Source organism: Eubalaena glacialis, chromosome 19 (genome assembly GCF_028564815.1).
Source record: "Eubalaena glacialis isolate mEubGla1 chromosome 19, mEubGla1.1.hap2.+ XY, whole genome shotgun sequence".
Classification (NCBI taxonomy): Eukaryota; Metazoa; Chordata; class Mammalia; order Artiodactyla; family Balaenidae; genus Eubalaena; species Eubalaena glacialis.
The window spans coordinates 52,423,442-52,449,635 of NC_083734.1; the positions used below are offsets into that span (position 1 = coordinate 52,423,442).

The window sequence follows — 26,194 nt, forward strand, 5'->3', positions numbered from 1 at the left end:
CAAAAGCTGAGAGAGTTCAGCACCACCAAACCAGCTTTACAACAAATGCTAAAGGAACTTCTCTAGGCAAGAAACACAAGAGAAGGAAAACACCTACAATAACAAACCCAAAACATTTAAGAAAATGGGAATAGGAACATACATATCGATAATTACCTTAAATGTAAATGGATTAAATGCTCCCACCAAAAGACACAGACTGGCTGAATGGATACAAAAACAAGACCCATATATATGCTGTCTACAAGAGACCCACTTCAGACCTAGAGACACATACAGACTGAAAGTGAGGGGATGGAAAAAGATATTCCATGCAAATGGAAATCAAAAGAAAGCTGGAGTAGCAATTCTCATATCAGACAAAATAGACTTTAAAATAAAGACAATTACAAGAGACAAAGACGGACACTATATAATGATCAAGGGATCGATCCAAGAGGAAGGTATAACAATTGTAAATATTTATGCACCCAACATAGGAGCACCTCAATACATAAGGCAAATACTAACAGCCATAAAAGGGGAAATCGACAGTAACACAATCATAGTAGGGGACTTTAACACCCCACTTTCACCAATGGACAGATCATCCAAAATGAAAATAAATAAGGAAACACAAGCTTTAAATGATACATTAAACAAGATGGACTTAATTGATATTTATAGGACATTCCACCCAAAAACAACAGAATACACATTTTTCTCAAGTGCTCATGGAACATTCTCCAGGATAGATCATATCTTGGGTCACAAATCAAGCCTTGGTAAATTTAAAAAAATTGAAATCGTATCAAGTATCTTTTCCGACCACAACGCTATGAGACTAGATATCAATTACAGGAAAAGATCTGTAAAAAATACAAACACATGGAGGCTACACAATACACTACTTAATAACGAAGTGATCACTGAAGAAATCAAAGGGGAAATCAAAAAATACCTAGAAACAAATGACAATGGAGACACGACGATCCAAAACCTATGGGATGCAGCAAAAGCAGTTCTAAGAGGGAAGTTTATAGCAATACAAGCCTACATCAAGAAACAGGAAACATCTCGAATAAACAACCTAACCTTGCACCTAAAGCAATTAGAGAAAGAAGAACAAAAAAACCCCAAAGCTAGCAGAAGGAAAGAAATCATAAAGATCAGATCAGAAATAAATGAAAAAGAAATGAAGGAAACAATAGCAAAAATCAATGAAACTAAAAGCTGGTTCTTTGAGAAGATAAACAAAATTGATAAACCATTAGCCAGACTCATCAAGAGAAAAAAGGAGAAGACTCAAATTAATAGAATTAGAAATGAAAAAGGAGAAGTAACCACTGACACTGCAGAAATACAAACGATCATAAGAGATTACTACAAGCAACTCTATGCTAATAAAATGGACAACCTGGAAGAAATGGACAGATTCTTAGAAATGCACAACCTGCCGAGACTGAACCAGGAAGAAATAGAAAATATGAACAGACCAATCACAAGCACTGAAATTGAAACTGTGATTAAAAATCTTCCAACACACAAAAGCCCAGGACCAGATGGCTTCACAGGCGAATTCTATCAAACATTTAGAGAAGAGCTAACACCTATCCTTCTCAAACTCTTCCAAAATATTGCAGAGGGAGGAACACTCCCCAACTCATTCTACGAGGCCACCATCACCCTGATACCAAAACCAGGCAAAGATGTCACAAAGAAAGAAAACTACAGGCCAATATCACTGATGAACATAGATGCAAAAATCCTCAACAAAATACTAGCAAACAGAATCCAACAGCACATTAAAAGGATCATACACCATGATCAAGTGGGGTTTATTCCAGGAATGCAAGGATTCTTCAATATACGCAAATCAATCAACGTGATACATCATATTAACAAATTGAAGGAGAAAAACCATATGATCATCTCAATAGATGCAGAGAAAGCTTTCGACAAAATTCAACACCCATTTATGATAAAAGTCCTGCAGAAAGTAGGCATAGAGGGAACTTTCCTCAACATAATAAAGGCCGTATATGACAAACCCACAGCCAACATTGTCCTCAATGGTGAAAAACTGAAACCATTTCCACTAAGATCAGGAACAAGACAAGGTTGCCCACTCTCACCACTATTATTCAACATAGTTTTGGAAGTGTTAGCCACAGCAATCAGAGACGAAAAAGAAATAAAAGGAATCCAAATCGGAAAAGAAGAAGTAAAGCTGTCACTGTTTGCAGATGACATGATACTATACATAGAGAATCCAAAAGATGCTACCAGAAAACTACTAGAGCTAATCAATGAATTTGGTAAAGTAGCAGGATACAAAATTAATGCACAGAAATCTCTTGCATTCCTGTATACTAATGATGAAAAATCTGAAAGTGAAATTAAGAAAACACTCCCGTTTACCATTGCAACAAAAAGAATAAAATACCTAGGAATAAACCTACCTAAGGAGACAAAAGACCTGTATGCAGAAAATTATAGGACACTGATGAAAGAAATTAAAGATGATACAAATAGATGGAGAGATATACCATGTTCTTGGATTGGAAGAATAAACATTGTGAAAATGACTCTGCTACCCAAAGCAATCTACAGATTCAATGCAATCCCTATCAAACTACCACTGGCATTTTTCACAGAACTAGAACAAAAAATTTCACAATTTGTATGGAAACACAAAAGACCCCGAATAGCCAAAGCAATCTTGAGAACGAAAAATGGAGCTGGAGGAATCAGGCTCCCTGACTTCAGACTATATTACAAAGCTACAGTAATCAAGACAGTTTGGTACTGGCACAAAAACAGAAATATAGATCAATGGAACAGGATAGAAAGCCCAGAGATAAGCCCATGCACATATGGTCACCTTATCTTTGATAAAGGAGGCAAGCATATACAGTGGAGAAAAGACAGCCTCTTCAATAAGTGGTGCTGGGAAAATTGGACAGGTACATGTAAAAGTATGAAATTAGAACACTCCCTAACACCATACACAAAAATAAACTCAAAATGGATTAAAGACCTAAGTGTAAGGCCAGACACTATCAAACTCTTAGAGGAAAACATAGGCAGAACACTGTATGACATAAGTCACAGCAAGATCCTTTTTGACCCAGGTCCTAGAGAAATGGAAATAAAAACACAAATAAACAAATGGGACCTAATGAAACTTCAAAGCTTTTGCACAGCAAAGGAAACCATAAACAAGACCAAAAGACAACCCTCAGAATGGGAGAAAATATTTGCAAATGAAGCAACGGACAAAGGATTAATCTCCAAGATTTACAAGCAGCTCATGCAGCTCAATAACAAAAACACAAACAACCCAATCCAAAAATGGGCAGAAGACCTAAATAGACATTTCTCCAAAGAAGAGATACAGATTGCCAACAGACACATGAAAGAATGCTCAACATCATTAATCATTAGAGAAATGCAAATCAAAACTACAATGAGGTATCATCTCACACCGGTCAGAATGGCCATCATCAAAAAATCTAGAAACAATAAATGCTGGAGAGGGTGTGGAGAAAAGGGAACACTCTTGCACTGTTGGTGGGAATGTAAATTGATACAGCCACTATGGAGAACAGTATGGAGGTTCCTTAAAAAACTAAAAATAGAACTACCATATGACCCAGCAATCCCACTACTGGGCATATACCCTGAGAAAACCATAATTCAGAAAGAGTCATGTACCAAAATATTCATTGCAGCTCTGTTTACAATAGCCAGGACATGGAAGCAACCTAGGTGTCCATCATCGGATGAATGGATAAAGAAGATGTGGCACATATATACAATGGAATATTACTCAGCCATAAAAAGAAATGAAATGGAGGTGTTTGTAATGAGGTGGATGGAGTTAGAGTCTGTCATACAGAGTGAAGTAAGTCAGAAAGAGAAAAACAAATACAGTATGCTAACACATATATATGGAATCTAAGGGAAAAAAAAAAAAAAAAAAAAAGGTCATGAAGAACCTAGTGGCAAGATGGGAATAAAGACACAGACCTACTAGAGAGTGGACTTGAGGATATGGGGAGGGGGAGGGGTGAGATGTGACAGGGTGAGGGAGTGTCATGGACGTATGTACACTACCGGGTGTGAGGTGGATGACTGGTGGGAAGCAGCCGCGTGGCGCAGGGGGATCAGCTCGGTGCTTTGTGACCACCTGGGGGGGTGGGATAGGGAGGGTGGGAGGGAGGGAGATGCAAGAGGGAAGAGATATGGCAACATATGTGTATGTGTAACTGATTCACTTTGTTGTAAAGCAGAAGCTAGCACACCATTGTAAAGCAATTATACTTCAATAAAGATGTTTAAAAAAAAAAAAAAAAAAAAAAAAAGAAAACAATAGCAAAGATCAATAAAACTAAAAGCTGGTTCTTTGAGAAGATAAACAAAGTTGATAAGCCATTAGCCAGACTCCAAGAAAAAGAGGGAGAGGACTCAAATCAATAAAATTAGAAATGGAAAAGGAGAAGTTACAACAGACACCACAGAAATACAAAGCATCCTAAGAGACTACAACAAGCAACTCTATGCCAATAAAATGGACAACCTGGAAGAAATGGATAAATTCTTAGAAAGGTATAACCTTCCAAGACTGAACCAGGAAGAAATAGAAAATATGAACAGACCAATCACAAGTAACGAAATTGAAACTGTGATTAAAAATCTTCCAACAAACAAAAGTCCAGGACCAGATGGTTTCACAGGTGAATTCTATCAAACATTTAGAGAAGAGCTGACACCCATCCTTCTCAAACTCTTCTAAAAAATTGCAGAGGAAGGAACACTCGCAAACTCATTGTATGAGGCCACCATCACCCTGATACCAAAACCAGACAAAGATACTACAAAAAAAGAAAATTACAGACCAACATCACTGATATCACAGAAATTGAGACAGAGATGTAGAGAACAAAAGTATGGACACCAAGGGGGGAAAGCTGGGGGTTGTGGTGGTGGTGGTGTGATGAATTGGGAGATTGGGATTGACATGTATACACTGATGTGTATAAAATGGATGACTAATAAGAACCTGCTGTATAAAAAATAAATAAAAAAATAAAGGTTTTATTTTTAAAAAAAAGAAAAAACAAACAAAGAAACAAACAAAAAAACCCACATGAAACAGTGTGCCAATCATCTGGTATTTGTAACTAAATTAAAAAGTATGCCATGTGTATTATTAGGAAAGAAAAAAAGTAGAAAAAGAGACTTTTGTAATTTACAATCTTTAAATAGCTACCAATTTTAAATGTACAGAATGGCTCACTCTCCTCAGGAGCTTCTAGACCAGTAACCAGAACAAGACACAAATGAGGTTCAGGAGCCAGCTGTCTCAGCTGCCCTCCATGCTTCAGAGGCAAGCATCTGAATGATGGTCGGAATGAGCCAATCCTGTCTGTCTTGTTCCCAGGGCCGGAGCCTGGAAGACATCCCAGGGGTCTCTTAAGTACCTGCCCAGTGAAAGCAGAAAGAACTTTCAAGGGAACAGTGCTAACTCTGCAAGGGTGCTGTCATTTTGGTTCAGAAGAGGTTAAAAGGTCAAAACAATTGTCATAAGGAAAATGTCTTTTAGAAAATGCATATTTAAGTATTGGAGGGTAAATATCATAATTTCTGTAATTTACTAAAAATAGCCATAAGAAGAAAATGATAGAGCAAGTAACAAATGTAAGATTTGGGTTATGAGTACAAGGGGGTTTGTTTTATTATTCTCTTGACTGTTTTGTTAGAATAGCTGAAAACTGTCCTGCAATGAAAAGTAAACAGAGAGAAAGAGAAAGAGAGGTCAAAGCAGATGTTCCTACGTTGATGAGTCAACGTCAGGAAAACATTCCAGGGAAAGATCTAATTTCTCAAAACTTGAGCAGTTTGTTTCTGTTTTTGAAGAATGTCAAGATGTAAAGAGGGGCTCCCAGCCCCGCCCAGCCCAACTCATCTCCGTGGTCATTAAGAGTCGGTCCTGACAGCAAAGCCCCTGCACTGATCTGCAAAAGCAGAAAACCAACACTCTCTCCTAAAAGTGCAGCTCTCTTCCACAGAGGTGACACTCACGACCCCCAACCACAGGAGAGACGCAGAACACACAACAAGCTTCCATGGAGTTCTTCCAAACTTTCCGGACCCTGTTTCCGTGGAATTCACCTGATAAAGAAGTTAGAATCCAGCTTGTCCAGGACAACCTCACATGCTCCAGCCTCCTCAGTCTGATTCAAATCTTAAGGTGTAATTTTACCTGATAAACTGAAAACAAGGACTATGTTTACGCTGCCTACTGACAAAGCTGAGGAGTGAACACATACAAACCTGCCTGGAGGGAGCCGGCAGTCAGGAAGGGGCGGCCACAGAAAACAAGAATTTCACACGGGACACATAGAACCCCAATCCTCTCACCCAGGGAACCCCCCTGTGAGCCCCGTGGCACAGTTCTGATTTAGTAGGCGTCTTCATGTGCTGGCAGTGCTGAGGAATGGTTGAGAGGTGGCGGCGGAGGCTGCTGTCCCCTGGGAACCGAGGTTCTCTAGTATAAAGGGAAAACAGGGCCAAATGGCTGAAGGGAGTGTTTCCCAGTAAACACACCTGTTTACTCTCACACACAGCAGCTGGGCCCTCATCTGTCCTTGTCTAGTATATAGGATGGCCTCGTGGCAGACCCAGAAAGTTAAATTTATGTAAAAATTAAGTGATTCTTTTAAACTAAAGAGCCAAACACCACTTAAATTACAATCTTCCACCGTATTTATTCTTATTATATTTTTCTTGCTGCCTGATGTGCCCTTTCTGTATTAAGAAGCTATGTCCTTGACCCCCAATCTTTCCTCTACATCCAAAAGTTCACTCTGGGGGTCAATTCATGCCTGTGTGCACAAGGATGGAGGAAATACAGGCGAACCAAGGCCACCCCTGCCCCAATGAATGAGGAGGGCAGGCGCTGCAGCACCAAATTCCGTACCACTTACCATTCAAGTGACAACTTCAAAAGAGCTGACCCTATTTAAAAACATAAGCCCATGATACGCTGAGAGCAGCAGTGCTCGTGAGCTACACAGTGACCTGCGTGGATCATTTTAGAATCAGTCAGTCCCTATTACAGGGGACTGAAGCTGATGTCACTGCAGAACTCTGAAGTCCCGGCACGTCTGGTGGCCCCAAGCCAAGCCCTGATTCTTCTCCAGATACAAGTGAGAGAAGAAATCGGCTGGAAGGAATTTTAAGCAGGATGGGAGACCAAGATGAGCTGTGCAGTGTCACGCTCCTTCCGTGATCAAAAGATACAAACAAACCCCTCCAGCGAGTTACAGACACTTTACTGGAATAACGCAGACGTTCACGTCTCTTCTTTCCTATGTTACCAGTAGACTTCTCCCTGCAAGGAGACTCCTGAGAGCCGGAGGCTGGCTTAGAAACTCAGTCAACAGTGAATTCAGTGCTTTGCACGCCTGGTCAGTTCAGACTCAGTCACCAGGCTCCCATCGCGGGTGAGGCTGCACTCCAACCCTGGAGAGAACGGGCGCTTCTCAGCTGCAGCTCACCGCCCGCCTGCCAATAGCACGGCAAAACCCATGCTTAAAAACAGCCACAAGGAGTCTCTGTAATAAGCCCCAGGTGTTTTAAACGTGGGACGTTCTTCTTGTTAAAAAATTCGCATTCTCTGACTCAGTTTCCAGGTTGAACTCCTAAATGACTCCTGGGGAGAAGAACACGACATGGAAAAGAGGCAACAGGTTTGGTGTTTTAGGGCAGAAGCTGTGAGCCAAACCATGACTCCTCCATCTGCTGGTCTGCCCGGCAGCATCTCCAGGGATTCCAGGAAGATTAAGATAGGGACAATGTCATTTATGAAGTACCTTCTGTGTCCAGACAGCTTCTTCGTTTGCTATTATTATTCCTACTTCAGGGGAGAGAGCTGAGGTTCAGAAGGTTCTGAAACTACCCAGCCAGTTATGTGGCCAAGCGTGAGAGCGTACCTCTGCAGCCACGTGCCACGACATTTCCACGGGGGCTAAGGCTGCCGGACCCAAACTCAAAAATGACGTACCACTGTGCTCCTCTAGACAATTCAATGCATCGTCTCAAACTCAAGCAGTGAAAGCAGGAAGAAAAGAGGGAACAAGTAGTAAGATGAAAGCCTATAAAGAGAGACTCCCCCAGCTGTGCGGGGGGAGGCCACAGGTGGAGTGGGAGCCACCAGGCAGGGTGAGTGGTCCAGCCATTGGCTCAGGAGAGAACTGACAGAAGTGCCTGCACATCCCCGTCTAACAGGTAAAACAGAGGCAACAGAGAAGTAGCTTAAACAGCAAACAAATGAGAAGTGTGCACATCTCAGGTCCAGGTTTGGTCCAACCTGTGCTCATTAACAAAGGCCAACAGCCTTGCAGGAATACTGTAGCCAAGTCTCTCCTTCCTGCCTGGACCACGGCTGGCATGCCAGCCGCCCAAGTCCAGTCTCGGGCTGCAGTCTATGCAGTTGTCTTCCTCAGGATTTAAATCTCCCTGCTTTTTAGGTCTCATATTTAAGGTTGGACTGACTTTGTCTCCCCCACCCCCATCCTCTCCTGTCCCTTCTAACACCTAAGCTCTCCCTACATGCTTTTCTGCACTCATGTCTCCACTTATACTCAAGGAAAAGAAAACACCCAAATACGTTTCTGAATATTAATAGCACCGACATGATGTTAATTCTTGTAAGACATTTGTCGATTAAGTACCCTGATAAGTACCAGATATTCCAGCTGCTTTATGAACCGTGAGTCTGTGCCCATTAACTTAGAGGCAGGTGGACACGATGATAACATTGCTGGTCTGAGGACCGTGTGGGGAACAAGCAGAGGCACCAGGCCAAAGCAAGTTTCCTACGGCAGACCAGAGCCCGGCAACACCAGGTCAGGTGCAGGGAAGGAAGCCCAGACATTCCATTGGCTTCTCCGTGCTTTCACGGTATTGAATCCACCAGAAAAACAGTTCCCAGGGGGTGGGGGTGAGGAGGAGCACTGCTGAGAAACTGAGCCAATTCCTGGTATTCTGGCAGCAAATGAGCGAATTCAGGTTGATTTTCCAATTATCTTTTAAATGTAAATTGTGTTCCTTACAATGTCTGATACACAATCTGTCCTTGGACTCCCAAGCCAGGCAGGAAGCTTGGAAATCACACCATGAGGGTGTTCACTGAGTCATGCTTGCTGACTTTACCTGCTTGTACTCCTGGGCTCTGGTTTAGGTGTCAGGTCAGTGACCTTGGGACATTACCCTCCACTGAGATTCTTCCAAACCTGCCCTCACGGCTTCAAGAAGCAGATGAACCCCACTGCTAGGAAGGGGGCAGCCTCAGCCCGCCTCAATTGCTTCCTCTCTAAAAGATACCTACCTTCCAGTCTACAAATGTTTGCCTATTAAAAACAAGAACACTAAAAAAGCAACTAACTTAAAGACAACAACCTCTTTCCTTAAGTCGTACATTTTCCCCTCAAAAGAGCAACTGATCCTCTGCCCCTTTACCCCTCACTTCCTTAACATAGTTTATACCTGTGTTGCCTCCCCTTTCTCAGGGTAGCCCTGTGCCTTCTGGCTGCCACTCCAGTGGCTCTAGAACTGCCCGAGGCGACCGAGGACTTCCTAACTGTCAACTTCAAGGCCTCTCCCAATCCTCAACCCTGAAGGGTCCTCAGAGGGATGTGGGGGTCTGGCTGCCCTCTCCGCTCTGCCCCTCCGATCACTCCCTCCGGCCAACTTCCTTCCTACGTTAGGACTCGCAGAACCTGGTGCTGTGTTCTTGGCCCTCCTCTCGGCTTACATGCTCTATGAGTAACCTCAACTGCATCCAAACCATGGTGACGGACCCCAGTGAAACAACTCCCCTGGGACGAGCTTTCCTCTCATCTCACGCACCTGTTCAAGCCTCACGTGCCGTGCTCAAAACAAAGTGACAACAACCACAGACCCTCCACCAGACAGCAAAGAACCCGCCCGCCCCACCCGACAAAGTCCAGCTCCCGCCTCTTCCTTCCCTCCAGGCCCTCAGATCTCCTCCACCTGGAAAGCCACCTCTCCATTCCAGTCCCATTTGTTTACCTCGGGCTTTCTTTTTGGTTTTGGTTTTGTTTTTTTTTTAGTAGGAGGGGGTTATCAGAAGGCCCTGAAATGCCTTTATGAGTCACATCCACAAATCCTGCTGCCCTCCACTGGGGCGGTGGGTGGGGCTGGGGAGAGGCCAGCTGGGAGCGCCCAGGTGTCCTGAGCTCGCCCACGCCCACCAGAGGGCCACTGCTATGGCCGCCTCCAGGTCTCGCACACCCGGGGAAGCTGCCCTGTCGGGTGTGGGTCTGCATCTCCGTGTGCCCATTTCCAGCAGCACCCGAGTCACTCTATTACTAATCCACGTACACGTCCCCCGAATCAGCTGTCACACGCCTGGAGGGGAGATCGACCCGTCTCACTGGCTCTGGAGACGGGACCCCAGACCCAGCACCATACCCCTGGAACAAGGTCCTACAGAACAGCCCACCTTCAAGCTGCACATCCACGGCTCCACCCTCTTCCCACTTCATGGTCACCTGCCCCCCCTCAGTCCTCAGGGCCCCTGCCACACCGGACGCTCTGCCATTGCCCAGACATAGCCCGGCGGTGACTGTCTGCTCAGGCGCCTCTTCCTCCTTCTCACTTGAGCCAGACTTTACTCGTCACAGGACGTCAGGACCAATGACCCCCCCCCCCCCAGCAAGATGCTGGTTGCCTTCACGGCGAGCAGAGGAATCTCCTCATCCTCTTCTCCATCCCCAAGAGCAGCATTGATAAAAAGTGTCTCTTTAGCAGACTTCGTCTCACAGATCTTTATAATTTTAGTACTTATAATAAGGCTGACTGAACAGACCAGACCACATATTCAAAAGAAGTTATTTCACAAGTCCATTCAATCTCAGGATAAGCAAATAAGCTGTTCTGATGACCATGATGACAATAGTTAACACTAGAACGAGGTTTAACGCCCAGTCTCAGTGCCTTAACATGGCCTCTGCATCCAGTTTAAACGCTCAGAATAAAGTGTGTAAAATAAAGAAGTAAAAAAAACAAAGAAGAGGCTGACATCTCGTGGCTTAATTTACACTATTTTAGACGCTGATGGGGTCACTATGCTACCATCTGCATGGGTTTTACGTGGTCACACTGTCCTGGTATTCAAAACGTGATGTTATTTAAGAGGGACCATCAATTCCATCTCAGCAAAAGTAAAAAGAGAATGAAATTGGTTCATGCAATATGCCACCTAGTTCAGCACCAATCAAAGGATTGTTTTTTTATGTCCATAAGGGTCATGAAAGTGTGCTGTCAAGTACGCAGCTGTATACATTAACAGTCTCTGAAGCAATGTGATTTACTGTTACTGATTTTGCATCCTTAGGCACACAAATCAGATAAGAAGTTGAAGTACCGTTAAAATGCCCAGAAGTTTAAGGAGAAGATACAAATAAGCAAATAAATAGTTAACAGGTAATTGTTTTATAAAAAGTGATATAATCAGTTGCTCTGCACGTATGATTTCAAACAGGGATTAAAACTAATTTGGAACACAGTGATGATGGTATCAAAGCAGCAGAGGACAAACGACTTTGCTTCCATTGGCCGACGATCATGAGGAGGACTGGGAGGGAGGGAGGCCGGCCGGCGGGGGCAGAACACTATTTTATAAGCATCATTTCACCCAAAGTTGATTTCCTGTAACTATATTAATAACTTGGTGGCTGTAAGAGTCCCACTGTGAGCTGAAATGCATAAAATCTTTATTCTCTTCTGAACACTCCTGTTATGTTAAAAGAACATTCTGTTCACACTTGCTTCCCTCGAGTCTTCCACACACATTACATACTGATTCGTTCAAACTCTCACAAAAGACTCTTGGACTCACTGAACTGCCTAGTGAGATCCGTTTGAGATAATACATTCCACGTACTCTTGTTAGGTAAGCACTGGAGGAGAAGGGAGAATGTGAGCCAACAGCAAATTGCTAGAAGACAAATAAGCCCAAACGTGAACAATAATTAAAAGGCAACCTGCCCTTTAAAAAAAAAATTCACTTAATACTTTTTCTCAGGGAAATAAGATGATTTTCAAAAGGCGCTATGTGCCTAAAATCTGGTCAAATTGGTCAATATTTAGACAGTAACTCTGTAAACATTATATTTCTTAGCTTTTTACCATTATTGATTACATTGAGCCTTGGGACAACACTTTAACACTGACATCTGATATTTAAAAGAAATAAAAGGAGACATGATTTTAAAATCCTGGTATCTTGCAAAGGGTGGTCTGTCTAGTTCGTTTCATGTATGTGACTTTCTAAGATGTTAGGTGTCCAGAAGGCTGTTCACAGTCCCGAGTTAGTGGAACACATCATCATCGTGTGTGAGCCTTCTCTTTTGTTTTGCCGTTTTCTTCCCTACACCCCAACCTGTCTCAATACCCCATAGGCACTCACATCTATTTAATGTATGCCCTTCCATATTTCAAGTGTATGTGCAAACTTATTTATACTATATTTTTTGCGTTTAATTTACAAAAAAGTATTGTTTATTTTTTCACCCAATATTATGCATTTTAAATCAACTTTAATGAGGTACAATTTGCACACAATAAAATGCACCCATTTCAGATTATAATTTGAAGTATTTGACAAATGTGTTATGTCTGTGCAACCAACCACCACAATTCCCACACAGGACATTTCCATCCCCCAGAAGCGCTGTCCATCTCATCCCTGTATCTGGCTCCAGCAAGCCCAGATCTGCTTTCTCTCGTTGTAGTTCACTCTGAGAACTTCACAAAATGATAAACTATGTACTCTTTTGTGCTTATCTTCTTTCAAGCAGTGACTCATTCATGTTATATCGATAGCTTGTTCCTTTTTATTGGTAAGCAGTAACAGACTAAGTGTATGTCCCAAAATTTGGTCCATTCAACCATGGATGAACATCTCTCTGGATTGTTTCCAGGTTTTGGACACCATGAACACAGCTATGACCATTCATTGCACATTTCAGTGTGGACACATGTTTTCGTTCCTCCTGGGTAAATACATAGGAGCAGAATAGGTGAGTTGTATGCTATGTGTATATTTAAAGTTATTAAAAATGGCTAAACTGTTTTCTAAAGTGGCTGTACTATTTTCATCCCCACAGCAATGTATGAGCGTTCCAGTTACTCCACATTCTGGCCAACACACGAGCACCTTTCGTGGGTCTGTCGGTTCTTCCTCTCTTTGTCGAGCGTCTATTCCAATCATTCGGCCATTTATTTAAAATTTGGGTTGTCTTCTTATGATTGAGTTTTTACAGTTCTTTATATATTCTAGATACAGTTCTTTATATATTCTCAGATACATGTATTGTAAATCTTTTCAACTAGTTTGTGGCTTGTCTTTTTATTTTCTTAACGGTGTCTATCAAAGAACAGATGTTTTTATTTTGATGAACCTCAATATATCAATTTTTAATGATTTGTGCTATTTGTGTTACATGTAAGAAATCATGAACACTTTCTTCTGTTTTCATCTATAAGTTTTGTAGTTTTGTCTTTTATATATAGATCAGAAATTAATTTTTCTGCTTAGTGTAAAATAAGGGCTGGGGTTTTGATTTTATTTTTGTTTTTCCCAAATGGATAGCCAGTTGTTCCAGCACCATTTGTTGAAAAGACAGTCCCTTCTCCACTGAATTATCTGGTACCTCTGTCCAAAATCAATTGATATATGTGGGGGTCTAATTCTGCACTCCATAATCTGTTCCATTAATCTACATGGCTATCCTTATATCAATACCACAGTCTTGATTACTGTAGCTTTACATTAAACCTTTTTTTTTTCCAAAATTTTAAGAGCCACTTCAAGTTCCCGTTTCGTGAGTTGTTTGTTCACACACCTTTCTTTTTTTTTTTTTTAACATCTTTATTGGAGTATAATTGCTTTACATTGTTGTGTTAGCTGCTGCTGTATAACAAAGTGAATCAGCTATATGTATACTTTAAATCTTGAACCACACGCCTGTTTTTCAAAATTGTTTTGGCTAGACTCTTTGCATTTCTATATAAACTTTAAAATCAACATCAATTTCCAAAAAAAAAAAAGGTGTAATTTTGACTGGGATATTGCACTGCATCTATAGATCAACCTGGGTAGAATAAAAGTTTTAAAATATTAAGTCTTCTACTCCATAAGCACAGTATAATTCTCCACTTATTTAGGTCTTTCTCTCTGCAATGTTTTATAGTTTTTGTGCACAGATCTTGCATATATTTTGTTACATTCACTCCCAAGTATTCCAGAATTTTGATGCCATAGCTAATAGTATATTTTTTAAAAAATTTCAATTTCCAACTATTAGTTTTTACTTTATAGAAATGCAGCTGATTTGGGGGTATTGATCTTATATCTTGGAACCTTGCTAAAATGCATTATTAGTTCCAGTGACTTTTTTGTAGACTTCTCATGATTTTCTACGTAGACAATCATGTTGTCTGTGAAGAGATTTTTACTTCTTTGCCAGTCTGCATGCCATTTTATTCTTTTCTAGCTTATTGCACTGACTATGACTTCCAGTACAATGTTGAAAGGAATGGTGAGAGTGAACATCTTTGCCTTGTTTCCAGTCTTCTAGGGGAAGTGTTTAGTCTTTCACCATTTCAACTACAATGTTAGCTGTAAGTTTTTCTTAGATGCCTTTTATGAGCTTGAGAATGTTCTCTTCTATTTGCAGTTTGCTGAATCAGTTTGTCATAAAACCGTGCTGAATTTTGTCAAATTCTTTTTATGCATCTATTAAAATAATCATATAGGTTTTCCCCTTTATTCTGCTAATGTAATGAATTACATTGATTGATTTTCACGTTAAGCCTTGCATTCCTGAGATAAGCCTTACTTGATCATAATACTTTATCTTCTCTCTATATTGTTGGGCTTCATTTGCTAATATTTTGTAAAGAATTTTTGTACGTGTTGGGACTTCCCTGGTGGTCCAGTGGTTAAGACTCTTCCACTGCAGGCAGAGTGCTTCCAGTGGTTAAGTGCTTCCACTGCAGGCAGAGCAGGTTTGACCCCTGGTCGGGGAGCTAACATCCTGCATGTCGTGCGGCACGGCCAAAAATTTTTTAAAAATTGTTTTAAACAAATAAAATAAAGAAAAACAAAGAATTTTTATACCTGTGTTCATGAGAGATCTTGACCTGTAGCTTCCCCCCGCCCCTTGCAGGGTCTTTGTCTGACTTTGATCTTTAAGATAAAGTCAGCCTCTTAGAATGGGATGGGAAATGTTCCCCCTTCCTCTATTTTCTGAAAGAGCTTGTATAAGGATTGGTATTATTTCTTTCTTAAATGTTTGCTAGAATTCATTAGCAAAGATATCTGGGCTTGGAGTTTTCTTTGTGAGGCTTTTAACTAGGGAATTCAGTTTCTTTATGAGATATAAACTATCCATATTTTCTTTTTCTTTTTGTGTCAGGTTTAGTATTCTGTGTCTTTCACGAAATTCATCCAGTTCACCTAAGACATAGGATTTATTGGCACCAAGTCCTTCATACTTAAAAGGATTCCCTTACTATCCTTTTAATGTCTGTTGGACCTGTGGTGATGCTCCCTCATTTCTGAAATAGGGGATTTATATCTTCTTTCTGTTTTTCTTGACCATTCTAGCTAGAGTTTAAAAATTTTATTGAACTTTTCAAAAACTATTATCTATTTTCATGGGTTTTGTATATTTCTCTGGTGCATTTTCTATTTCGTTTATTTTTGCTGTTTTCTTATTCCTTTCTTCTACATACTTAGGGTTTGATGTGCTTCTCTTTTTCTGGTCTTAACAGAGAAAGCTTAGACCATAAATTTTAGACTTTTCTAATTAAAATCTATAAACACCATTACAATTTTGAGATTATTTTTGGTACGTGTAAACCGAGTTCAGTAATTTTACCTCTTGCAAACATGATATTTTACTCATGATCCCCTAGTGATAAACCCTGAGTCACTTATTTCACAAACAGTGCAATGAGAAAGGTTATAGCATACACCTTGATGTGGGCTTTTCTAAGCATTTCTATGTACACTAAGAAAGAAAAAGTGCTGCCAACTAAACAGGCACATTATTTATCAAAAGATGGTACTGGATCTCAGGTATGTTCAGATGTGAAAATGTACATCCTAGAATCAATGAAATATGAAAGATGATCCATAATGCACACAGATAATTACAAATATTGTATCTTGTCTTACTGATAACCAGAACTTCTAATACTGAAGTAGCGCCAGAGAGAACCCTTGCTTTATTCCCAATGTCAAAGGGAGGGCATCTCAAGTTTCTCCACTAAGCATATTTGCTGAAAAGCCCTGTACAGCCTTTACCAAGTTAAGTAAATGCCCATGACTCCACTTAAATATGCTGGATTAAACATGCACATGGATCTCAACTCTCTCCAAAGGGGAAGAAAAAGAGTAAGACATGGACAAAGAGTACCAGGGAGAAAATACAGCAAATGGGAGAAGCCAATCATCACACAGACAGTCTCAAGTGTCAGCGCTGGTGTCAGGACAGGGTTTGAATCCTGGCTCTACCAGTCACAACCATGCAGCCTCAATCCCCTCCTCCTGAAAGCAGGGCTGAAGGCAGGCCATGCCACTCAGGCTTCCTGCAGGGGCTGAATGGGTTAATTCATGTAATGGCACAGCATAATGCTCAACAAGATCGAGCTACTTTTATTACCATAATTTAAAATTTCAACCAATTAAGAGTTGGGCAAGTTGTAGTGACTAAGCAGAGAGAGAATGGAAGCCTTAAACCTCAAAGGGGAAAAGCCAAAAAGAAGTAAGTACCCTCATAATGCAGAATCTCAGAAAGAATGATAACTGAGGTACCGGACTCAATTGAAGGAGGAGCTAAGGATGAGAGTGCTGGTCCAGAATTTATATAAAGAGCGGTAGAGCCCTAGGGCTGCTCCTCCTTGCTGGGAGAAATCTGGAGAAACTACCCAGAGGTGCTCTGGATGTCGAGACATTATGAACAGCTCAGGGCTGCCTTCATCTTCAGGACTGCCTTTCTTCATATTCCTTTTTGTTTACTGCATTTTCCCCCGGGCTCCTTAAGGTGAACATTTGATTTTTCTTTTATTTTTTAATCTTCGTTTTCTGCTTTAGCTACATCCCACAGACATGCATGAAAAGTTGTGCTCTCACTGTTATTCAGCTCTGAGTATTTCATAATTTTTAAAAAGTATTTCCTCTTTAAGGACTTTATTTTTTAAGAGTAAGATTTTTAGTTTTCAGACATTTTAAAAGCTATCCTTTCATTATTGAGCTCTAACTCTATTGTATGGTGGTCTGAGAATAGAGTTTATATGGTATCAATTCTTTGGGATTATTAAAGCTTCCTTTGGAACCTGGTACACAGTTTTTTTTGTTTGTTTGTTTGTTTGCTGTGAATGGTCCACCTATGCTCAAAAGTAATGTGTATTCTGTGCTTGTTGGGTACATGGTCCTATATGCCTACATTAGACCTAGCTAATTAGTCCTGCTATTAAAATCTAAACTATTTTTCTTACTTTTTATGTACTTGGTCTCAGTACCTATGTTCCTGGTGTATCCGTTTCTACCCAGAGTCCTTTTGGTTCCCATCTTACATATTTCAAGGCCATATTGTTTGATGCACAGAGAGCCATGATCAGTGTATCTTCTTGATCGTCTGCTCTTTTTACCACAATAAAAGTTTTCTTTGTCCTTTCAATAATTTTTAATCTCAGATTTTTCTTTGATGCATATTAAAATTGTCACTCCAGCTTTCTTTTGGTTTCCATATTTCTCCTCTTTCATCCTTTGATTTTCAACCTTTCAAATACTTTGTTTTAAACATGTATCCTGTGATACATGCTATATCATGATGATTTTTATCCAACATGAGAATCACTGCCCTTTGAGAGGTGAATTCAACTCACTAACAATTAGATAATCACTTACATTTCAAAACTTATTTCAGCCATCTATTTCACATTTTCTATTTACGATGCTTTTCTTTTTTCTTTTTCTACCTTCTTTTGGAGAGAAGAAATCCTCTCTGCTCCTGTGAACATAATATATTCTATTTTCATTCTTTTGGTGGTTACCTCTAACATAGTGAGGCCTAAACCTAGACTTATTTTTCATGATCAATATCTCAGATATTCAAACTTTAATTCTATCTTTCTGGTCTCTCATTCTTTCCATCTCTATCTCTTTGGTGGGAATTAATCAACCCAGCCTTCCAGCTCTCTAATTTGCCCTTTGGTTATACCCATAATGCTGCCTTTCAATCCACCTCCTAAATTCTTTACTTCGTCAATTGTATTTTTCATGATCCGTACCTCCAACTAATCTTTCTTATTTCTTCTTCCTATTTCCAATATTCTCTCTTATCACTTTGGGTATGTTTATCCTCACTCTGAATTATTTTTCTGTGGTGTAGTGCTTCTGAGTTTTACAGGTGTAGCTTTTTCTACAAAGGAGAGGCGGTACACCTTGTTTCTTTCCTTCTTTCCCTCCTTCCTTCCTTCCTTCCTTCCTTCTAAGCCCCAGATACAGCAAGGCAAGCTGCACTGTCCAGGGCAATGATGGAAAGAGTAATGTGCACACCAGAGGGCCCACCCTCGACCTTCCCTCAGCTGCACCTTCTGGTCCTCACCTGTTCCACTCCCCACCACAACAGTCTCAGCCATCCCCAAGGGTTCCACACCGTTTCTGACTCGTTGAGTGGACTCACTGTAGGACCCATCAATCTTACTCCCCTGTGGCAGCCCGAGGACTGAGCTCAGGGGAGGGAGTCAGCAGCCTGTGCCATTCTGTCTGGTTCAGTTCATTTCTTAGCAGCATAAATCAGGTTTCCGCATGTCAACTTTTTTTTAAAGGAGCTCTATTACAATACATTATGATATTCATCTTAATTGAGTGTATGTCAGAGATAGGAACACTGAGAGTACATCGTCTAGTTTGGGGAGAAAAAATAGTTTCCTCAGAGTGGGCACATGACAAATTACATAACCTGAAAGACTGGAAATTACCCTGAAACTGTCCTGGGGTTTACGGAGCAGGACCAGATTACAGTTATGGCCACATTGTGAGGGCCTCCAGATAAGAAAACTGTTTAAATAAATCCCAACTTAAGTTTACTACCACCAAGGTTTACGACGCAAAGTGCGACATTACTACGAAGTAAACTGGTAAGACAATTTCACTCACTAATGTGTCTAGATCGCCTGCCTTCAAACATAAGATACTTCATTTTAATTCAGTTTTTACAAGAAACTGAAAAAGATCACAAAACAGAAAGCACTGATTAAATGGGTAGGCAGAAAGTTTGCTCTCTAGCAGAGAAGTTGTATTTTAGAAAACTGTACAGAGAATAAATGGTTAACCCCAGTATCAAACACCAGCAAGAATTTACGTTTCCAAAAGTAATTCTGACTGATTCTTGGTTAAGTCTTCAAGACAAAACACAAAGTAAATGCCACAAGTGTCACAAAATGCAAAGCAAGTGTCTGCAGTGAGACGAGCAGGACACAGCGTGGGGCCCAGCCGGATGGACGGTGCAGGGTCTCACAGTGCAGCTGCAGGGCAGGGTGTCTGTGCAGCTGCCTCTCTCTCTGGGCAAAGATGAAGACAAGGCTTTCCGTGCTGGCAAATTTTCGGTAATACTATGCCATTAACATTTAAACTCCTTGAGATTACTCAATTTAATTGAGAGGAAGGAAACATGCTTCTTGACCTCTATTCAATCCAAAATGATGTCTGCCATTTTCATTAACAGACAATACAACTGCATGACACACAATGCGATGGGCATCAATCTATTTTACAGCAAGTCCCACAGCAAATTAAGTACCACTGAGTTATAATTTCAGTAGCACACAAATATACCCATAATAAATTTAAGATGGTATCCTGCCACTCAATCTAGTAAGTAGAAAACAGCCTAAGGAAAAAAACATACTTTGGATTCTTATCCTATATTGATGTATATGGTGAGTAAGGAAATCACTTACAGGGAGAGTAATGTAATTGCTCACTTCAGAATTACTAAAATTATCAGTTTCTGAAAATAAGATTGAGGCAAAAATGAAACAAAAATAAGAGAATGGTGTCTTCCAACAACTACTTCATCATCAAATAAGATTTATAAGCATACTCGCCATCAAGTATACGTACACATATTTTGTACATATAAAGTAAGGCTGTATTCTGTTTACAAGGTATATAACTTTCTTTAGCAACTGTGCCTTACATGAGTGCAGTTTTATTAAAACCATCCTCTTAGTTATACAGAAACCTTCCTGAGCAAAGGTTTTTCCTAGGTTATTTATTGTTCGGGTTCACTGACCAACAGGTAAGTGCAGCAGTCATTTGCAGGTAAAAGCCTGGCTCCATTCTCGAAAGCAGGGGATGGCAAACTATGGTTCCCAGGCCAAATATGGCCCATTGCCTGTTTTTGTAAATAAAGTTTTATTGGAACACAGTCATGCTCATTTGTTTACATGCTTTCTATGGCTCTTTCATGCTATGACAACAGAGCTGGGACCCTCGGGCTCACAAAGCCTAAGCTATTTACTATCGGGCCCTTCACAGAAAAAGCCCATGGACCCCTATTCTAGAGCTACTCTGAGCTTACCTGAATCATAAAACCTAAAGCCCTATACTTGGTTAAATAACATAGAACATCAGTACAGTGAAATATTATGCAATCACTACAAATAACATTTATTGAGTTTCTAATGGTCAAGGATAAATAAGTTTGTTATGCTAAGGTTTAAGTATACGAAATTGTAAATTTAGTCTAATTACATCAATGCAAACATGTACATACACAGAAAAAAAGACTGACTTTTTAACCAAAAAGTTAACACTAATTGTGGTAATGATGGTAAAATCTTGGACAGCTTTTTCCTTCTTTTTACTTTTTAGTAAATTTTCTACAAAGAATGTATATCCCATTTTTCATTGGAAAATATTAAACTGACTTTTAAATTAAAAAAAAAAAACTTAACCCTAAAAATATAAGTATTAATACTATCTGGCAAACTGTCTCCTTTCTTCATGTAAAAAAAGGCTGGTGTCTTTTTTTTTTTTTTTAACTCAGCTGTTACAAAGAAGTACAGAATTCCCTTGACAATTCTTCCCATGAATATGGTTTACTGCCATTCACAGGCTAAGGACACTCAGTGAAATGTTATGTTCGATCTAATTTCAATCCCTCAGTATGCAGAAAGTGGTTAATTGTAAAAGATCCACTCACCTGGGACTCTGCTTAATCATTCCAGGCAGTGCTTATCTGACGACCATCATCCACAATCGTGATGTACTGACCTCAAAGTCCATTCTCTGGTAACTGTATTAGTTTGATTTTTCACTGTGCTTCCTACTAAATGCTTACTTAAAAAAAATTTAATTATATATTAACTCCAAAAAGGACTTCGGGTAGGTTCCAAGACAATGCATCACATCATGGTGGAGTGAAAGCCTACTGCCTGACCCCTGACCCGAGGGCAGGGACCCACAGCTGCCAGTGAAGGGACGCCACGTCCTTCTGACCCCTGGTGGAGGACGACAGGGCCGGAGACACAGGGGAGAAACAGATAAACTCACTGCGCTGGCAGCAGAGTGTGGAGTGGCGAGGGCAGGAGGCCCCGTCTGTGCTCTTCCTGCTTCTTCCCTCGTCAGTCCACCCCTCCACTCACAGCCCCCTCAGATGCAGCACCAGCCCAGGGTCCCGGAGCAGAGCTGGTGTGCACCGTCAGTTCCGGAGTCGGGGTGCACAGGTGCAGTAAGGGCAGGAAATCCACAGGGAGAGGCAGGAAAATGAGTGGGAGTGAGGCCTGTTGCACCGCAGATTCTGGGGCGTGTCTGTGGGCCCTCCCGCCGAGGGGTCTACGGCCGTTTCCACCTTCCTGCTTTAGTTTGGATCCTGATCTCACTGCTGTGATAAAGGCCTCATTTGACCAAGGTCTCCCCATCCTTACATGGATTATCTTCCTTAAACACTATTCTTAAGTCACTTCCCCATATAAACACCTCCCCCCACCAGTCCTAGGAGGAGTCAAGGTCCTTGGCCCAACATCAAGGCAGCCCACCCTTAGATGCTGGCCCATACTCCGACCTCACCTCACCCCTCTGGACGATGTCCTTTCTCTACTGACCCACTCTCGCTCCTCAGGGACGGTTTCTTGCGCTGGGGGCCACCTGCCTGTGGTGCTCTCTGCTCCCCTTCAAATCCCACCGTCTGCCCAGACCCCGACTCAACTTTCCTCTCCTCCGAGAAGCCCTCCCTGATCCCCTTGGCCCTTAGGGATTTCTCTGTCCTCTGGAAACACAAATAGCCCTTGGTGCCACAGATCCATTTAGTTCTTGCTCATGCATTGCCTGAAATGTTCAGATTTCCTTGCCTGGCATGAAGCACCCATTTAGATAATGAATTTTCAGGTCACATCTTGTCTCCTCAACGAGACCGTAAATTTTTCAGGACAATATGCTTCTTTGTATCGCCTATAGTGCTTACCCATGGGTTTTAAGTACACAGTTGGTATTTAGTAAATTATTTCTTGGATGATGAATAAAATGAACGACTTCCTGAGTCATCTGAATCAGAGATCTTCCTGAGGTCACATTAAATGGCACCATAAACCTTTTCTAACAGCAATCACAGAGTACGGAGAGTTAAATAGAAAAACTCACTTATAAATCAAAGAACGAAAAGACCTACAGTCAAGGGCAGCGCAGCCACGAAGAAAGGAGTGATGCTCAGAGGCGGTGTGGGTGTGGCTGCTGTGCAGCCTCAGCCTCACCCCGAGGTCGCGTCCCTACTCTCCTCCCTTCCCATCAGCCCTAGCCTCTCAGATCCTTCGAGCTTTCTCCAGTTCTGAAGAATGTGTCCGCATCACCTTCAGGTATTTCCAGCTCTGCCACGTTCCCCTTCTCTCTCCACGGGGGAGCTTCCATCTCCCCCGTGTCTCCTGCTTTTCTTCTGTTTTCTGTCTCTCTCCTCCTGCCGCCTTCCCCAGCGACTAGCTCCTCGCTGTAATCTCCAAACATGCTAAGTCAGACTGCAGCCACCCCTCCCGCTAGGAATCCCGTCCACTGTGTCCTTTGTTTCAAACACCCTAGTTCTCTCACCTGTATCTCTATGTGGTTCTTTTCAACATCCCCAGGTCGTAGTCTCACTCTGTTACCAGCATCTTCCTCCCTTCACCTCCCGTCACGTGCACTGTGCTTGATGACAACAGTCCTGCCTCTCACGATGACTAGCTCAGCTCTCTCCCTTGGAGTCTGCTTTTGCCACGTGTGCTCTGCTTTGTGGGGTGCAGAGGGGAATGGCCCCGGTCAGGCCCTGTCTGAGTTGGCTGAGTCGGGGGGTGAGCTCGGCAGTTGGGGGACACCTCCTCCGCTAGCTCCTTAGGGATCAGGCACGTTAGAAGAGGCCTCTCCCTGGGGGGATCCACAGCCGGGATTTGGGAGGGCTGGGGTGGGAGGTGGATGCCCTCACCCAGGTGCTGTGGGTCAACTTGATGCTGCTACAGGGTAAAGCTGCAAGTCCAAGTTCTCATCCAACCAGCAGCTCAAGGCAACCACAGGACCCCCCGCCCAGGCTATAGTCACCCGAGGGGCCTCCTGAGGGATTGAGCACTGTGTCGTTGCCCCCAGAGTCCTTGCTTGTCTCCCCACTTTCTCCAGGGCTGAGGGGAAGGAAGCAGGACCCTGTGCCTCTGCGCTGTTAGGACACCCTGGCAGGAAACGGAGGAAGGCGCCTCCACAGAGTCCAGTGAACCCACACGGCTGCACCGTCCCGCCTGTGCCTCACCGAGAGCTACTTACCTCCATGTATACGGGTTCCAGCAAAATATAAAATGGAAAAGTAGATATTAAAAGAGAGCAAGACGGTCTAGGGGAGAAAACTGGATTTGGAGGCAAGAAGCACACACATTCCATTGTGAGTCCTGCCAATGATGGAGGGTCTTAAATGCAGGTCCTACTGTCTTGGAATATTCCACACATTTCCTCAGTCATATTCGCAAGAGCTCTCAACTTCTCAAAAGAGTGGCAGTAGGAAAAAAAATCATTATTATTTTTTTTTACTGCTGAGAATAAATTGAAAGATTCTACTTCAACTCAAGCCAAGAATTCTATAACTAATGAAGGCTTTTCTTTTTTCAAAAGAAAGTCCACTTTCCAGCATGACCCACGTTGGTACTATCTGAGGGCACAGCCACAGTTAGCGACGAAATGGAGAGGGTGCTCCTGGAAACCACGCACGCACCTGACCTGGGGGAGAGCGCATCCTGAACCCCGAGAGGAAAACCCCAGCATCCACCTGGGGTCCTGAGCTCACGCCTGTAACTTGGTCCAAAAGACCCAGGTAGATTACTTGGGTCCCCACAGCAAACCCCAGGGGGGTCGCTGGGAGTCGAGGTGGGCGCCACTTACCAGCGCAGGGCGATTTTGATGGGGGTGGTGAGGCACGACGTGAATAGGTCGGCCGGAAGGTCGGGGATCATGGGCAGGAGCTCGTTGGCCTCACAGGCTGCCAGCTGAATGCAGTTCTTCATGGACGGGGGCAAAGGCATCTGGGCCAGTGGGTGGTTTGGGTTAATAGCAGCAACCTGCAGGGGGACAGGAAGGAAGAGAGCAGATTAACTGTCATGCACAACTGGAGACTGAGCCGGAAATGTGACACGAAGGAAAGGACCCATCAACCGAGGCTTAAAGCTCGGGGGGTCCTGGCCAAGTCCTCCAGAGAGAGGCCCAGCTGCCGGATCCTCTCCTGGAGACGACCACAAGCTCCAGCCCCAAATCACTTGTTACTTATCGACTCCTGGGTTATAAACACCAGGGGGCGGGGCTCCATGAAGACCAGGTGCTGGGGTTTCAGGTGATGATGGCATTGAGGAGGGCAGATGGGGCAGGAAGGGATAATTTTAATCACTGATGGCTGCTCGTTTGTTTCCCAACTTGAAAAGAATGTTTATGTGTCTCGGGTTTTGCTCCTTACTAATAATCCCCTATGTCTGCATGATTGTGTCTCTTCCACACTGGCTATTTCATTTGCTTTTTACAACATCCCCATGAGGTAAGTCTTCTTTCCAATTTTAAAAATCTTCTACAATGAGGAAACAGAGACCCCAAGAAATGACGTGAACTGCCGGTCACCGGGTGAGTCCTAGTCATGAGTACGGGAAGCTGGTCCTGACCTGAGGGCCGTTTTCCACTCCCTCATCCCATCCGGACCCTCCTGAATCTATACCACACACCTGTGACACTAACATGAGTGCTCTGCAGGGTCTTTTCCAAACAGCAGTCTCGGGTGAACTTTGTAAGTTAAATACACACAAAGCTGTGTTCACTCATATATACCTAACATTGATTACGACATGTAAACTGTTGTCATTACTAATGCTGATAAAACCTTCTCAAATGGAAGGCAGTAAAAGCTGTAATTCTACTAATAACCTCTTCAGATTATTAATAGAAGGAATAGTAAACCCAGAATACAAATCAAATTCTAGTATACTTAACACTAAATAAAAATAAAAACTGCAATTTCTAGAGGAAGGGGTTTTTTATTGTGGCAAAATATACGTAATATAAAAGTTACCATCTCACCCATTTTATTTGTATGGTCAGTGGCGTTAGGTACACTCACATTGTACAACCATCAGCAGAGTGGGTTTTTTAAAGCACAGAGAAAAGGGAAGGCAGAATCACTTTTAATCCTTTCCTTGGCTCCAGCTCTACAATCTAAAATAGCACCAGTGAAGCAACCTGCTCCACACAGGAAATTAGTTTCCAGGTCTGCTGTGACAACACGCTAGGAAAGATGACGGGTCTGGGTGCCGTGTGGGTCTGCGGCTTATCCGACCTGAGTCATGCGGAAAGACACAGAGGCTGCAGATGTGTCAGAGCCAGGGGAGGCTGCCGGAAGTGGTCTCGACTCGCGTGCTCTGTGGAAGTGCGTCCTCCCCAGCCCAGGAGGGAGGATGACATCGGCAATGGGTCAGGCTCCAGGAGGGGAACAGAGTGCACAGTCTTCAACGGTGAAAGGGGCATTGGAGAGGTGGCCTGGGACCGAAGCCAATGCACATGCTTCTTGCAAGCCTTACCACAACTGCGCACAGACGTGATGATTACAGGAAACAATTTAGG

General features: G+C 42.4%; 1 protein-coding gene across 2 annotated transcripts in view; it reads right to left on the reverse strand.

Moving 5' to 3' along the window:
• The window catches only part of RPTOR (regulatory associated protein of MTOR complex 1), a 338,586-nt gene that overhangs the window by 132,408 nt on the left and 179,984 nt on the right, over positions 1-26,194 (reverse strand). For both annotated transcript variants that reach the window (XM_061174664.1, XM_061174663.1), the window contains exon 6: positions 24,479-24,654. In XM_061174664.1, the coding sequence (XP_061030647.1) occupies positions 24,479-24,654 (176 nt within the window). The remainder of the gene's footprint in view (positions 1-24,478; positions 24,655-26,194) is intronic.